Genomic DNA, 15,868 nt, shown 5'->3' with positions numbered 1-15,868 from the left:
AGGATTTTTCTGTCAATGAATATCTCTCTGCAGTTTTCTATGCCATTGATCAAGTTAGATGGCTGCAAAGGTTGAAATCCAAAGTTTATCCCTGAGGATTTGCTGATGATCTGCAGGCTGTGCCCTTGCTCTCCTTGCTTTACCTAGTACTTGGTTCTTTAAGGACATGTTGTACTGCTGCCAAAGTCTTCAGCTCAATATCAATTCAATCCTAATGAAATAGTAAATAACAAATGTTTGTGTGTCTGCAGGGGCCTGGGTCACGGTGCTTTTGGTGAGGTCTATGAAGGGCTTGCGGTGGCGATACCGGGGGAACAGAGCCCCCTGCAAGTGGCAGTCAAGGTGACGACCTTCAGATCAATACTCATTCTTCCTGTTTTGTCAAGTTCAATCTTTGATTGAACCAAATTAGATCCTCGGGGACGTCTGAACTAATTATATTTTTGTACTAAGAACCACTGTTCCTGGGATAAGAATTTGTAATTAAAGACTTAATGGCAAAAAAACTAAATGGAGACGCACCGGATACAACGTGTAATAACTGCTGTTATTTATTGGTGGTCATATGCTTCAGGCATAATAATCTAATATGGAGCGGGCATGAGTTACTGCCTCCCTGGGTTTTGTGCACTAGTGAGGGTCAAATGGAGTGAGAGGCGGACGGGGGCGTGACCAGTCATTGGTGCTATTAATCAAACCTCTACCAATGCCATTGTGTTGTATTTACAATAGACCCTTCCTGAGGTCTGCTCTGAGCAAGACGAATTGGACTTCCTCATGGAGGCTCTGATTATCAGGTGAGCCCCTTAAACAATAAACCGACAATGTCCCAAACACACTGCCCACCAAGCATTCTGATCCTGCTTTTACATCCCTGCAGCAAGTTCAGCCACCAGAACATCGTGCGGTGTGTGGGAGTCAGCCTGCAGGCCATGCCCAGGTTCATTCTGCTGGAGCTGATGACCGGAGGAGACCTCAAGTCCTTCCTCAGGGAGACGCGGCCCCGGCTGGTGAGACGCCCATGTGCACATGATCCTCGCACAGTGCATTATTTATTTGTTTATTTCAACCACCTTTCGCTCCAACTATTCTTGTCGTTGAGCCTCTCACTAAGTGGGCTCTTTCAGATTTCATTTCACAACCACAATGTGTGCGTCTGATATGTTCACTAAAATTGCATTCTGGGTATTTCTGTTTCTTATCTATTTGATCAGGAGCACCCGTCCAGTCTGACCATGGTGGACCTTCTCAACGTGGCCAGAGACATCGCGAAGGGCTGCCAGTATCTGGAGGAGAACCAATTCATACACAGGTACTCCACATTTAGCACAAACGATGAGCGGATGGGCCGCATTCCGCTGCTCTACAAACAAACGAGCCGGACAGATGAGGCGAGGGCGCCCATCCATGCGTAACATATGGACTCTGCATGCCTTTTGCCTTTTGGATTCAAGCAGAAAGGACGAGTGATGAGTTCAGCATCGGAGCAGCCAGATGGGGGTGCCGGCTTGCCTTTTTACGGCCCGTATCCAAGGAACTAGTGTCCTTCTTTGTCCATTTTATACAGCTGCTGGTGAACCAGAGGAGAAAGACCGAAAAAATAAATTTAAAAAAAATTGTCTTGAAAGGTTCTTGCCAAAATCTCCTTCATGGTTGGCTTGTATGGAAAGTCGAGTACATGTCGGAAAAGGGGAAATGGTCACAGGAATCCCATCAAGACAATTAAAGGGCATTGCTCCTCCTTCATGTCTCTTTTGAACATCCTGAGAATGACAAGCAGGGCCTCTTGGAGCGCGTTTGCGCTAACGTGGCGCAGCAGAGCCCCATCAGTCCAGCTAACGGCCCACTTGTCTTCACAGGCTGTGGGTTTCTATACAGCCTGCCTTTCTGCATTCAGACCCGTGTTCAGGCTCATTTCAGTTTGTATGGAGGGGCGTTGACCCCGGGCTCAGTCAAGGGCAGGCGGATGAGTAGCTTTTTGTCAGGGATTAGCGGGTTGGATGATGAGACCTGTGATGTGTTCCCATTCGTTTAATGTTGTCTGAGAATACCGTGCTCCGGTTCTGTGTGTTTCTAAGCTTCTCCTGCGGTGATATTTATCCGACACGCTCTCACAACCAACTCGGCGAAGGCAGCAGCTTGTCAGGACCTCCGCATCACCTTTTAACACGCTGGATACGCCCTTTGGCGCCATTTGTTCCTGCTTTAACCTCCTCATAAAGTGCCTCCCCAGTCTGCATACAGAGCCAACACATCCACATAGGACGGCGTCTCCTCTGCCCTCCACTTAGCCCTTACCTCCTGGTGTACAGCTTGGGTTCAGCTCACCATTGAACAGCATCAAACTTTGCATTCTGGTCCAAGTACCACACCAAGGTGCTTTCCTCCTGTAGCACAGTCAGAAGTAGCATTGGGCCACTGACTGAAGTTACTTCACTTTACAACATTCTGGTTCTGACATTGGAGTCGGGTAGTTTCATTAAAAGCTGGGATGTTAAAATACACTGGTAACCGAGATGGTTCTGTAAAGTACTGCAGTTAGTACCGAGTGTTCAATAGCACTGTGTCCTTCCCTAAAGCCCTCCCTGTGACAGCTACTGCAGCATTTCAGGGCTCTTACTTGCCAAGCAAAAGCAAATCGGATGCATGAATTCTTCCCATCCATTAAACAACCACAGCTCGCATTTAGCCACATCACCTCGTGAGATGGCAACTTCTCTGTAGCTGGTTTGTTAACTGAGCACAGCCAACACGTGTTAAACTGCTTCTGTCCAAGAAGGACAGAGTCATCGGAGGGCTTACACACTAAATACTAAACAATGTCATATCAAACTTGAAGTAGTACCACATTAGTACGTTTTTGGCGGCTGTCTTTAAACCTTGAGGTTAAATCAGTCAGAACTATCACCTTATCGTCATTGTGTCATTACACATCCCCAAACAGCCCTGTCTCATCATCTCGTTTCAATACAGTGTCACAGTGAGTTACGTCCCTGCATAGGAGGACAGTTAGACGCTGGGGGGGACTGTGTGGGCTCCATAATCTATTTTGGAGGTTGCAGTGTGAACTACTGTATTTTCTCAGACACAAACCACACAGAATTTTCCTCCCTGCTCCACCTGCCATTACTGTGGAACATTTCAATCTTGTCCCTGGATGCACCATGTGGGCAGAGCTATCACGACACACAGCTCACCTCTGCAGTGCCAATGAGCTCCAGATCCAACAGCGGGGCGTCTGTAGGTGTGCCGTACAGGGAGCCTTCTTATAGAGGCAGAGTGAATGTTCACGGTTATACACAGTACACTTGGTGGCATTGTATTAAGCTCCAGACCCTGACAGTGTTTTTTTTGCTCATGTTTCAGGGACATTGCAGCTCGGAATTGCCTGCTGACCTGCAAAGGGCCGGGCCGCGTCGCCAAGATCGGGGATTTCGGGATGGCTCGAGATATTTACAGGTACGATTGAATGAATGATGTAAGACAACAGGCTCGATCGCCCGAGTCTAAATAAGGGAGTTCACATCAAACTGAAAAATAAGGAACAAACAGATATGAGGGGGAACATCTAGTGAGGCTGTGTTGTTCAAACAGAACATTGTGTGGCATGTGAGAATCAAATGACTTTTGTTCGACATTTACACTGAATAAATACCAAGGATTTAAATAGTGATTGTGTTGCAGTGATGTATCGACACCTAATGGGCCTCATCGCTGCACTGAGGAACATTTCATTACTGTTACAATAATTGGCTGCAACAGAGAGAACTATTGTAGCTCTCCTAACCAACCATTATTAATCACGGCATACAAACGCACCCCAATTGAATATTTAACATTTATTATTATCTAATGTGGAAATGTTATGGTTAAAGTACCGTTTAATCACAAGCTTTCACTGCCCTCTCTTGGTACGTCTTAAGTGGAGTGAAAGCACCCAGCATCAGTCTCTGTTCCACTCACAAAACACCAACCTGGGTCGTCTAAACCCATTTCAACAAATAAACTACCGCGGTTTCCTCAACAGTCGCTCCTTGACTGAGGCGTTCTGAGCATCAAATTCTGTGCATCGACAAATTTTCAATCCCAGGATGTGACAAATCAAACCCTCCCCCCCCCAAACAGCAATGAAATAACACAATCTAGTGAGACAGTCTTTTTGCTCCTTAATCCCTTTAGTGTAAATAGGCTGTGCGCATTTATTCTGTTCAAAATATGAGAACATCTGATGGAAAGGGTCAGCTCTGCTCTCTGGGCTGTAAAGTCCAGACAACTAATTCATGAATCGTTCTCCATCACAATGTCCTGTTGCTGCCTTCTTTTAATCTACATCAGCCCACCTGAAGCCCCGACGGCATCCCATCATTCTCTGTTCGAACTTTTTAAATCCCACCATTTAAATGGTTGTAGAATCCAGCAGGGAAATCTCCCAAAGCCTTCATCTGGTCAGACATTAGAGCAGGGGAGGTATGGACAGCATAGGTGTCGACGCAGCACTCAGGACTCATCTGATGGAAAGTCACTCTCAGAGCACGCGGCCCAATGCCCCTCGGAAGCCGTGTTAGGAGCGCTTGATTTAATTGCTGATGTCAGTTTTCCAGGTGCCATCTCTCAGCCTGGAGCCTTCTTTTATTAGTCTCTTCTTACTGTTGTGAGTCGGAGGGGTGGATGAGGGCTGGGTGGTTGGTGCGCTACGCCTTGTTATGTTACGTCTGCTGTTGCACCTTGTGGCCCTCCCGCCAAGTGACGGGGAGGCTTATGAAGGCCGTGGTGGTGGACGGGCGTCACAGTGAGGGGCCAGGATGAGGCTTAATGTCATCTTTTTATATTCCCGAGAGCTGAGCCACACGCCAACTCGCTCGTGGTGTCCCGTGGTCTCTCTCTCTCTCTCTCTCGCTCGCTCGCGTGCACAAATTCCCTCACAGAGCCTCACGCGCAGGCTCACACACACCAGTGATGCAGCTGTAAACAAAGGCTGCCGGTGAGTAATCATCCTGAGGTACACAGACGCCACTATGAAGACTAACTCACTGGGCTTTGAGAAGAGAGTGGCATCAAATGACCACACACTCATTTATTATTATACCAGCCTGGAAAAGGTACAATGAAAACATTCACGCCAAAGGACAGACACAAATATTAGGGCACACATTTGATATCTTTCTCCTGCTGTCTCTTACTGTTAGTGTTTGCCTCTAATGCATCTCTAACACACACACAGGTATAAGACCCCTCTATTTATGCTATAGATTATGAGGACTGTATTTAAGCTTAGCTAATCTGCAGCTCAGCTTTCAGCCTGTGTTGGTGGTGTTAGCAGTAGTCATAAATATGTCCATAAAGCCCGTGCTGAGGAAAGAGGCCGGTCTACTGATAGGGGGATTATCAGTCTAATCCGCTACATTTTACCATCCGTGGACCTTTCCAAAGAATTCCATCATCGTTCCCAGATAACTGACTGCATAGAAGTGTACACAAGTTAAATATCATCTGGCATTTTAGGGAAATTAGTATTTCCTACTACATCCAGTCAGAAATCACACAACGCAAACCACTATGCTTTTTTTCTATATTCATACCCACAATCCTTTGTGCAGCAGTTGTATGAGCAATAGGGTGCAATGTGTCATGATGTGGCAGCAAGTGCTATGTCCCAATTGCATCATTCCTCCCTTGTTTGGGTGCTTACTTGAGGGGGGGTCTTAAAGAGGTCGTGTTTCAGACAGCATTAACTCACAAATACACTGAGACAATAAGAGATGTTTTCAAACATGTAATCACGTACAATCCCCAAAACAAGCACTCTTCCCTTAAGCAATACTGGTGTTTGGTGTAGTAGGCCTGGACATGGAGGGGGCCATTGATCCCCAGCACTGAACTGATGGTGCTAATCTCAGTGATAGATTAGGGGCGGGGAATCGGGTTTGCGGCTAATCTATGGAGCAAACAGCTCAACTAGTGAGTGCTTTCTCTGCCTCGCTGCATGTGTCATTTTGTTCGAGGCTAATGTCTTATGCCAGTGCTTTGCTAAGTATATTTACCTCCCTTTCAGCTCTCCTAGCTTGACAGCATCATACATAATAGTCCCTACTAGCTCCTCTGAAGTTAAACGATCAGTGTGACTTGTTATTTTCCCTGATTTGATACCGTTGTAAATTGGCTTTTTTGATGAAGTTGTACTTTTTTAGTTTCTTGTTCCTCTGTATTTGTATCGTTATGGTTGGAATGCACCTATTGTAAGTCAGCTAAGTGACATGTAATGTCTATAGTAGTGCTGTCAGTTAAAGGCGTAATTAACAACGTTAATGCAAACACATTTTGATGAGATTAACCTTTTTTTTTAAAATATATATATATATATATATTTGGTCCACTTTTCCATGTTGGAAGCATTAAAATGGAAAAAAATAAAGGAAGGGACATATAGAATAAATTCAAATTTGCGATAAGTTGTGATTAATTTAAAAAACGGACATAAATACGATTAATCATGATTAAATATTTATATTTGACAGCACTAGTCTAAAGTAAAAGCAAATGACAAAATTCCATTAGTTTGTTTTTTTGGGGTCATGCAATTATTGTTATTATTTACCAAAGCCATTCTATTCTTTGCCGCTCTGATTTTCATTTGTTGGCCGTTATTTTCTTTTTTCCGTAGTTTTCTTTTTTGTTTTAGACTCTTATTTGTCCAGAGAACGCCAACTGAGCATACTGCTCTCTTCTCATCCGTCCCACCTGTGATCATGCTCCTTATTCCTGAGCAGCCGTGGGCAGCAGCAGGTTCTGATACTTCTGATACTTCCCCAAAAGACCGGGGATTTCAACTGGCAACCTTCCAGTCAACAACCTGTGTTTATAGCCTATTATATCGTCTTATTTATTATGAAGCACTTGCCATGTTTGCAAACTACTCCTTTTATGACTAAATCACTTGGGGCGACGGGATTCACTCCTCCGCAGCCCGTCTCAGAGCGAGGTCACCTCCATCGCCGTCAGCCATCAGTCAGATGGAGTTATTCAAGGAGCAGCTGACACTGTGATTAGATCACAGAACCGATACAGACACTGATGAGCCTGGATTTAATTGTCTGACGTTAGACTTTTTTTTTTTTTTTTTTACCTTCCGAGTTTGAGGGCAGTGTTGTTGCCATGGTGACGGTGTTGCAAACTGCAGACGCCGACTTACTTTAGGCAATCTTTTTCTTTTTTTGATGACATGTGGGCGAACAAAACAGAATATCATTATTGGACACCCGGTTAGTCATCCAGCTCTGAAATGTGTGTGCGTGTCCGCAGGGCGAGCTATTACCGGAAGGGGGGGCGCGCCATGCTGCCTGTGAAGTGGATGCCACCGGAGGCCTTCATGGAGGGGATCTTCACATCTAAAACAGACACGTGGTGAGAATCCCTGCTCAGTGACACTAAGCTAACCCTCACTGTGGCTTCACCTCTTGTATCTCACACTCAGGCAGTGTGCTCTTCCTTCCTTTACTCCACCTCCCCTCGCCCTCTAACCTCTAACCCCCGGATCCAAATGAGCTTTTCCTTCGCTCATTTCCTCGTCTGGTCTCCATCTCGTTTCCCGTGCTCTGCTCTCATCCTCACAGCTTTTCAGGTTATGGCCTGGTTGTCCTTCTTGTCCCCTCCCTGTGACTAATCTGCCGCCTGTCCATCATCTGCAGGTCGTTTGGCGTCCTGCTGTGGGAAATCTTCTCATTGGGCTACATGCCATATCCAAGTCGCAGTAACCAGGAAGTGTTGGAGTTCGTAACCAACGGTGGAAGAATGGACCCTCCAAAGAACTGCCCCGGGCCGGTGTAAGTGCAGCGGTGCACACGGATGCCAAATGCGTTCCCAGGCTGCACCATCCCGGTCACATGGGGTCTAATTAAGCTTCTCCATCGAGAGGGGGAAAGAGGCTCAGTTACACGTGATGCACACGCAGTTTGGGAATCTTTGAAAACTAAGCCTCTGTCTGTGAGCACACGTCTGTGTATGTGCACACGTGTCAGGGCGAACTGCCTGGACAACCGCAGACGTGTCCATCCGTCTGATTGGCAAAGATCAAAGTCTCTGATGATTCGCTGGTATCGGAGCATAAAGGAAATGTTTGGGCCCCTGACAGTTTTCTTTCATGCCAGCCTCCCAATTTGGAAGACGTTGTGGGAGGCTGACAGGGAGCTTAGAAAACATTTCCATGTAACGCTGTATTTGTCTCTTACTGCCTCTACTGCCAACTATTATAAACCGTACATGGGCAGAAGCACATTTTCACACCTGTTGGCCACGGCTTTGCAGCTTACTCGTCTCATGGAGCATTGTGTGCGTGGCCCGTGGTTCACTTTAAAGTTGTTAAACGGACCCACAGCAGGAGACGCTGATTAATGCAAGTGGTAGCTACAGTTTGAGTCACGTTGTCAGTTAAAAGCTGCACCTCAGGACTGTTGTCCTTTTCTCAGCATCACCCATTTAACACAATCACTCAAACTGGGGGGAGACATTTATTCAAAATAAGTTAAATCTGGCATTAATTAAAATGAGCAGGGGGTGCTGCTTAGCCTTTGTTTTCTGGAGCTGGAGAAAATGATTTCAGCTTGTGCTTGTCTCCAGGTATCGTATAATGACTCAGAGTTGGCAGCATCAGCCTGAAGACAGGCCCAACTTCTCCACCATCCTGGAGAGAATCGACTACTGCTTACAGGTAACTAAGCTCCTATATGAACTATGGCCCCTGCAATGTGAAAATGACCCTTTTTCAAATTGCTGATTTGATTTAGTGACAGTGATACAACTAAAAAATACAATTCAGATTTTTGGATTGCAACCCCATTTCAGGACCCTGATGTGGTGACTATGCCCCTGCCTGAAGAGTACGGGCCCATCCCGGAGGAGGAGGAGCGAGGACCCATGCAGCCTGACGACTCCTCAGAACCCACCGTGCAGCTGAATGCACAGGTGCCTGATGGGAATGTTCCTCCGCCGCCCCCCTCCTATCCCACCGAGGACAGCCGGAGGGATGGGGAGCACGTGGTGGAAACCAGCACAGCATCCGAGGCCAAAGCACAGCCGTACCTCCACCAGAACCAGCAGCCCATCACGCAGACCGCCATCACTATGACGACCACCAACACGGTCACCTCAACAGCCAACTCCACACTCAATTCCAAGGGGTCCCACGTCGCCGCTCCGCCCGGCCTTGAGGGGGGTCATATCAACCTGGCGTTCACCCAGGGCCACGCGCAGGAGAAAGAGGGCCACAACGGGAAGAACTCCAGCCTCTGGAACCCAACCTACGGCTCGTGGTTCCTGCAGCAGAGGAAGCAGCAGGAGAGGCAGGGAGGGGTGGGGGGGGCATGCAGGAGCGGAGGCAGGGTGCCTGGTGAGGGGCAGGAGCATGTGGGCCGGACTGTGGCCGAGGTGGCGGGGGCGCTTGGTCTCCAGCACCAGCACAAGCAGTTCCAGCAGCAGCAGCAGCATCAACTCCAGCTGCTGCACCACCACCACCACCATCAGCAGCAGCAGCAGCAGCAGCAGGGGCTTTGCAGACCTCTGTTACCCCCACCCCCACCTCCCGCTGGCCAGGCACCTCTGCTTTTGGATTCCGCCACCCTGCCCCCCGTCCCGCTCTACAGACTGAGGCGGTTCCCCTGTGGGAACATCGGCTACGGCTACCAAGAGCAGGGCCTGCCGCTGGAGGCCGCCCCTCCTTCAGGGGCGCAGCAGGGCCTCCCCACGCCCTCCTCAGCAGCCCATCAGAGGGGGGGCTCCATTCCCGCCTCGGTGTCCTTGGGTCGGTCGGGTCTGTCCGAGGACAGCCGCCCACTGCTAGTCACCATGGGGACCGTACAGGACCCCAGGCTGCCCAGGATGGAGGGCCACAACGCCACTGTGCTTTAGCCCCATGCCTGTGCCGCTGGTTATTTACAGAGCCGTCTTTGGCGTGTTTGGGACACACGAGAGGACACAGCGTGTCGGGACAGAGGCGCTTTTACAGCACTCCTTCTGTTCAGCCATTTTAGTTTCTTCCTCCATTTCTCACGAAAAAAAAAAGCTGAATGATCCATGAGGCTTTTCCATGAGAAACCTGGAGGTGAGTTAACAGTCCCCAAAGGATGCTAAAGCACATCGGAAAAAAAAAAAAGAATGGGGAAATGTTGAAGGCTGGTTTAAAGAGTTTAAAAAAATGTATTTTTTCAATGCTGGAGGATCAAATGAGTAAGAAATAACCTGATGGAGAGTTTATGGCACAGGACGTGGAGGAGGATCCTCTGAGGAGGTCCAGACACACGGCGTCACGCTGCTTCTTACACGTCCTTTTGGAAGATCTCGCATCACACTGATTTTACACTGGATTGCCAGAGACATTTATACAAAAAAAATACGGGGGAATGTGTTTGTTGATGTTTGCTTGCCTGCTTGTTTATTTATTATTTGGAAGTGGCTCTATGAATTATTCATGCTTCTTCAAATCCAAACAACTACATTTTACATCAACGGCTTTTGTTTTCTTTAAGAGTGAATTTATTTTGGTAATAAGATAAGAGACGAATAGCCCCCACCCACCCAAATATACATTTTCCACCCTAACACAACAGTGAAGCAGGAACTGAGCTGTGTTTTTTAAGGAGAACTCTACAGTGGAATATTCTACACATGTTAGTGAAAATATGTTCTAGTGATATTCTAACAGATTAAACGCAGGCCAAATTTGTCGCCGCTCTGCAGACTTTGTTCACAACTCCGTTCTGTTAAATGAACGCTTTGTACAGTGAATTTGAGCCATTTCTTTTCAATAACCTTTAATTCATTTATTGTAAAAAAATAAATAAATCCGCTTTTTTTCTTCTTTTTGTCAGGATATAGAAACATGGATATTGCTGAATCGTGGCCGGCTCACAGCACTCTACATTCCAACAGTTGCATATTTGATCTTTTCTATTATAGGTGGACTGTGGTGGAATACAGATGAGACCTGGTTAAAGGTTTCACTCCACGTGGGAATCACACACACACAGTTGACATTTAGGTTGTATGACAAAGTGTCAGGTTTCTTTTGTTTTTAATGCTTTTGCTTGACTGTATTTGGCAATCCTGTTAGTGTTTCTGGTGTAAAGTGACTACGAGCCGCCATGACGCTCAGTGACCCATTAAGACGCTTTCCTGTGGGCCCGGAGCGAGTCAAACACGGGCAAAATGAAAAAAAGTATTTTGCTTGGTCAGCGGTGTGTTTAACGCATTCATTCTGTGTCCAGCCACAGTTCACCTACATTGTTTGATGTGAAAAGACAACCTGCACCTGTACATGTTGTAATTAAAGTATTGTACTCTGGCTCTGGTAAAAGCTGTAAATTGCCCTTCAGAAGACATTCGCCAAAATTAATAAATTACTATATAATAGCCGCTTTGCAGTTGTCTGTCTACTTAACTCTTTGGGACCGGGGCCAACTTAATTAGATTAATTGAAGTAGAACGTTGTAATTGGGAGATTCCCTCTTAAAAAACGCTCATCAAACACAGAAACTGCAGGTGGTCTAATACTGTGACATGATAGCTCAGTAATGTGGCTGCACAATGCCAGATTTTATCAGTGTGCTGGCGATGGCTTTAAAACTTGTTGACCCAACGAAGCTTCCTAAATCAAACTAGAGGTCTCATGAACCCAATATTAAACCTAGCGCTTCGTTTCAGACAAACACTTAAACAGGAAGCAAAGGTCGGAGTCTCCCTGACGTTCTCAAATTGCTTCATTAACACTTGTTCTAGAGCGTATTATTTGTAAATCCATTCTCTTTGTGGCAAAATAAAACTAGTGCTGTCTCACAAAGTGTTTTAAAAATGAGAACTTGCGAGTTGACGAATCTGTATGATTGTAATCATCCTGATTTTATCTTGAATATTGGAGATGGAGCCCTTTTCTCTATTAAGTGGCCTTCCGGTCCGTGGTGATTTGTCCTGTTGTCTCTCAGCATGACAGTCGTCCTTTAGCTGCCACTAGGAGTCATGAAAAGGTTTTTGAGGCTGTTCTGTAAGTTACCAGCAGTGCTGCAACGCAGATTTGATTTATTATAGCCTTACGTTTCTGTTTACCCCACCACAGAAATAAAGTAAGATAAACCATAATAATAGAAAAGCCATCCAAATAAAAGCCAACAGAACAAACATAAGCGAAAATGTATAAAGGATCAATAAACGCAGAAGCTCAGTGAGAGGTTTATGAAAGACAGTGGCGGCCGGCCAATAGAGGCTTGTGGGGCGGAGCCACAAAAAAAGATAAACGGTAATAGATGAATAATAACTGAATATTTGTCGTTTTGAGATGTGGAATATACCCAGTAATATTTGCTAAACACATGCTCGTCCTGTCCACCTGTCAGCAGGTCAAGGGGCCACAGACATTTGTCCCTCAGCATCGAGTAAAGGTACTTTGGTGGAAGAGCTGAGGACCAACCTCCCTAAAGTAGAGGAGGCATCAGGTGTGGCGGGAGTCCCACCTGGAGCGGACCTAGGGTTGGGTATCGAGAATCGAGAATCGAATGGAATCGGAACTAGCTTTGCGATTTACCCGGTATCGTTCAAAAGTTTAAAATTCGATTCCTTGTTTCGATTCTCAGTCCGCCGGCGCCGACCGGAAATAGAAACCGCTGAACACCAACGAAGAAGCGTCCACCGGAAGTGTTGGCGTAACAGCGCGATCGAACATGTGTAGCGTGCGTCGGCGGTCCAAAGTGTAGTTACACTTTTCGAAACAAACCGAAAACTTGGCAAAAAACTCCCGGTTGTTGTGAAGTTGCGACGCATCAGACGAGTGCGCGCGGTGGTGCGGGGTGGCCCGAGCGGAGCGGCCCTATCTGTTAAAATGAGCAGTGAGGCTGGCGCTGCAAAGGAAAAAAAAGGTTGTACTAGCCCTCCCCGCGTCGACCGCCAGCAGCCCCCCGTCAGCGAAAGTGTCCCTGATTTGAGGTTGGGAGAGTTGCGCGCCCCCCCCCCCCCCCCCCCTCCGTGTGCCCCGTGTTTGACGCGCTGCCTCTTCCTCTGATTCCAAGGGTTCGTCCATCAGTGGGAGCAAAGTAACGTTTAAGTACCTGCAGTATCATACACTCACGTGTAAATGTGTTTTTGTGAGGTTTCAAAAATAAAGAAAGTGAAAGTGTACCCCTGTTATTTATAATGTTTATACAATATTCAAGTTCATAGTTTGATATTCATATTGTAGTTGAAAACAGCCCTGTTAGAAATTCATAGTAAAGTTAATAAAAAGTTCATAGAATTAACATTGGAGAAGGTCAGACTATTTCCTTTAGAAAGACCCTTGGTTAGCTAGCTCATTTAAAATATCTTAAACTTAAACTTTTTTGACCCTGCCTCTTAAAAGAATCGGAATCGAGAATCGCTGGGAACCGGAATCGAAACAAGGAATCGGTATCGGAATCGGAATCGCTCAAATTCAAACGATACCCAACCCTAAGCGGACCTCACCCTTCACTACTGTGAGGAGTCACGTGTCGCATGACAAGCACCACGGCAGATGATTCACGCGCAGCCACATTGTGTCGGATGATGATTTTTGGCGATGCATACTAAACTAGCAGGAATAGGAATATGAGATGTGAGCTTACTGCATAGAGTCTGGCTGTAAATCATTAGAGGCGGGCTTAGGGCTTATAATTGGTCCTGTCTGTTTGGGACATATTCAGAAAAGCGGTTTGTAAGTGTGCTTTCGTTATAGCATTCTTATACATCTAATAATAGGGCTAGCCACCCATTTTAAGTGACTTGATAAATGCCAACTAGGGCAAACAAAATACTTAAAAAGCTAAAAAGGATAAATTGTAGGATAAACAACTGCAGGACACGTGGCTAGAGACGTCCATGAACAAGGGTCACGTGATGTCTTAACCGTTGTCTCTTTAATAAAAGAAAATTCATCTTGTTTGCACTTGAATGCCTCTGCTTCCAAACTCCTGCAACACAGTGTCCAGCTGCACTGAACACACGAGGTGCTTATGATGGGAAGGAAACCTCTTCTGTTTTTAGGAGGTTAGGATCCGGCCAGACGAGCATCTTAACATTAAGTGTTTGTTCGATTTTTACACCTTTACGGCCCTATATTCACATCGGGGTCTCTCTACTTAGTGGGAGACGCTTTGAACTGTGCTTTAGTAATAAAATCACTTTGGATCAATATTTGGTGTCAAACCATTACAGCTCACTTTGGTAATACAGAGGATTATGTACAGTGAGCTGGTCATGATTGCACATAAGCCGTGGCAGGGTGAAAGGAGACCCAGCAGGATTATCCCTGCATTGTAAACATGTGCTCGTGCAGCTGCCCGTATGGATTTGCTAGCGAAAGCAAACCGGGTTCCTGTGGCCGTGCTGCTCTCCATCCTGTTAAGGAGCTCGCTGGAGCCCCTCTACATGGTCCCACTAAGATCATTTTCCTCCCATCAGGCATCGGCAGCACAAAGTGCTGATGGTGCAGCTAAGCACTTAACGCGCCAGGATGCACAATGGGTTTCAGATTTTGCCATCATCATTTAATTCTACCAATAACGAACCGTCTCAATAAAAAGTAGGAGTTTGGGCATCAAACAGCAATAAGTTATGACACAGGATATCAGTTATTTACCAAAGGATGCCATTTGTCCGGTCACAGCTGCATGCAGCGAGGCGGAATTCAGAAGCCTTTTGCTTATCCACTAGAGCTCCACTTTCTCATTAGCATATACAAGTTGTTTAGAAACGCCCTCACACTATTTGCAAAAACAATTCAACAGCACTGCGGCTGAGAATTGATAAAACTCAGCAAATGTAATCTCCCTAATAACTTGAAAATGAGCTCAAGCTATTGCAGCTTTATTCTCCATCGGCAGCAACTGGCTCCTTACCACACGCCGTGCATCACTTTCCCCGCTTTGAGGTGCGGACCCTCCATAGCGAGCACGAGGTCATCGAGGTCAGCAAACATCTCTTCGTACGTCCTTCAACTTTACAGACATTGGGTGGCAATCAGAAAGATACAAGGTAATCAGTGTGCTGTTGCCGTTGTCATTTGGATCAGAATTTTAATTTTTTTTATTGGTCCTGCTCCCAAAATCACTGAGAGACTGGTATCTTTATTTTAGGGCCACGCGTCGATTAAAAATATTAATCTAATTAGAGGCTTTGTAATAAATTAATCAAAATTAATCGCATTTTAATTGCATGAATATTTGACCTGAGAACAGTGAGAAGTAATTTTTTTCACAAGGATTTTTATTTTTGTTCAACCAATTCCAGCAGACAAGTGTAGAAATAGCATATGTAGAAATATAGTACTTTCAGAAGTTCAGGTAGCCTATAGGTAAGTAGACCTTCTGTAAACTAGGTTTTTCTAAGTAGACCAATACTTTCAAGTACATTCAGAACATTGGTTATTTTTTCAGACGTGGACTTAGTTACCCTGGTCCTTAAACCAGTCATCTGGTGCAGTGTGGGTTGGGTGTGGGTCTTCGTACGTCCACGCTAGCTGCTAATTGTTTTGCGTTGAGGTGATACTTGAGGCTCGATGTGAATTCCTTGTTGCACAGCTTGCACACAACCACGCTCTTATCGACGCTTCCATCCGTGTGTTTATTATAACAAGATTTCCCATTCACGGGGCCAACCGACACGGTCTCGTCAGCTTCTTCGTTCATGTTCACTGTGGTTTGTTGTTGTCTGAAGTCATGAACGCTAGTTGGTGCTCCAGTATAATCGGTCCGCCAAAACTCATCCAGTGAGAAACGTCCCGCGGTGCAAAAAATAAGTGTAAAAATGCGTAAAAAATGTTTAATGTTATTTTTTGTGTAGTTAATGAATCTTAATTCACATTGTAATTAATTAA

The 15,868-nt window shown here is 45.9% G+C and overlaps 1 protein-coding gene across 2 annotated transcripts in view; it reads left to right on the top strand.

The window, feature by feature from the left end:
* alk (ALK receptor tyrosine kinase) overlaps nucleotides 1-11,403 on the top strand; it is a 265,070-nt gene extending 253,667 nt beyond the window's left edge. For both annotated transcript variants that reach the window (XM_062557175.1, XM_062557174.1), the window contains exons 21-29: nucleotides 252-342; nucleotides 733-797; nucleotides 881-1,010; nucleotides 1,215-1,312; nucleotides 3,367-3,459; nucleotides 7,300-7,401; nucleotides 7,686-7,820; nucleotides 8,614-8,704; nucleotides 8,839-11,403. In XM_062557175.1, coding sequence (XP_062413159.1) covers nucleotides 252-342; nucleotides 733-797; nucleotides 881-1,010; nucleotides 1,215-1,312; nucleotides 3,367-3,459; nucleotides 7,300-7,401; nucleotides 7,686-7,820; nucleotides 8,614-8,704; nucleotides 8,839-9,900 — 1,867 coding nt within the window. In that variant the 3' untranslated portion in view covers nucleotides 9,901-11,403. The remainder of the gene's footprint in view (nucleotides 1-251; nucleotides 343-732; nucleotides 798-880; nucleotides 1,011-1,214; nucleotides 1,313-3,366; nucleotides 3,460-7,299; nucleotides 7,402-7,685; nucleotides 7,821-8,613; nucleotides 8,705-8,838) is intronic.
* Nucleotides 11,404-15,868: the final 4,465 nt, after the last annotated feature.

The sequence above is a fragment of the Pungitius pungitius genome, chromosome 14, assembly GCF_949316345.1.
Source record: "Pungitius pungitius chromosome 14, fPunPun2.1, whole genome shotgun sequence".
NCBI lineage: Eukaryota > Metazoa > Chordata > Actinopteri > Perciformes > Gasterosteidae > Pungitius > Pungitius pungitius.
The sequence above is the reverse complement of the archived record's forward strand: the minus strand, read 5'-3'. Positions and strand labels throughout refer to the sequence as shown.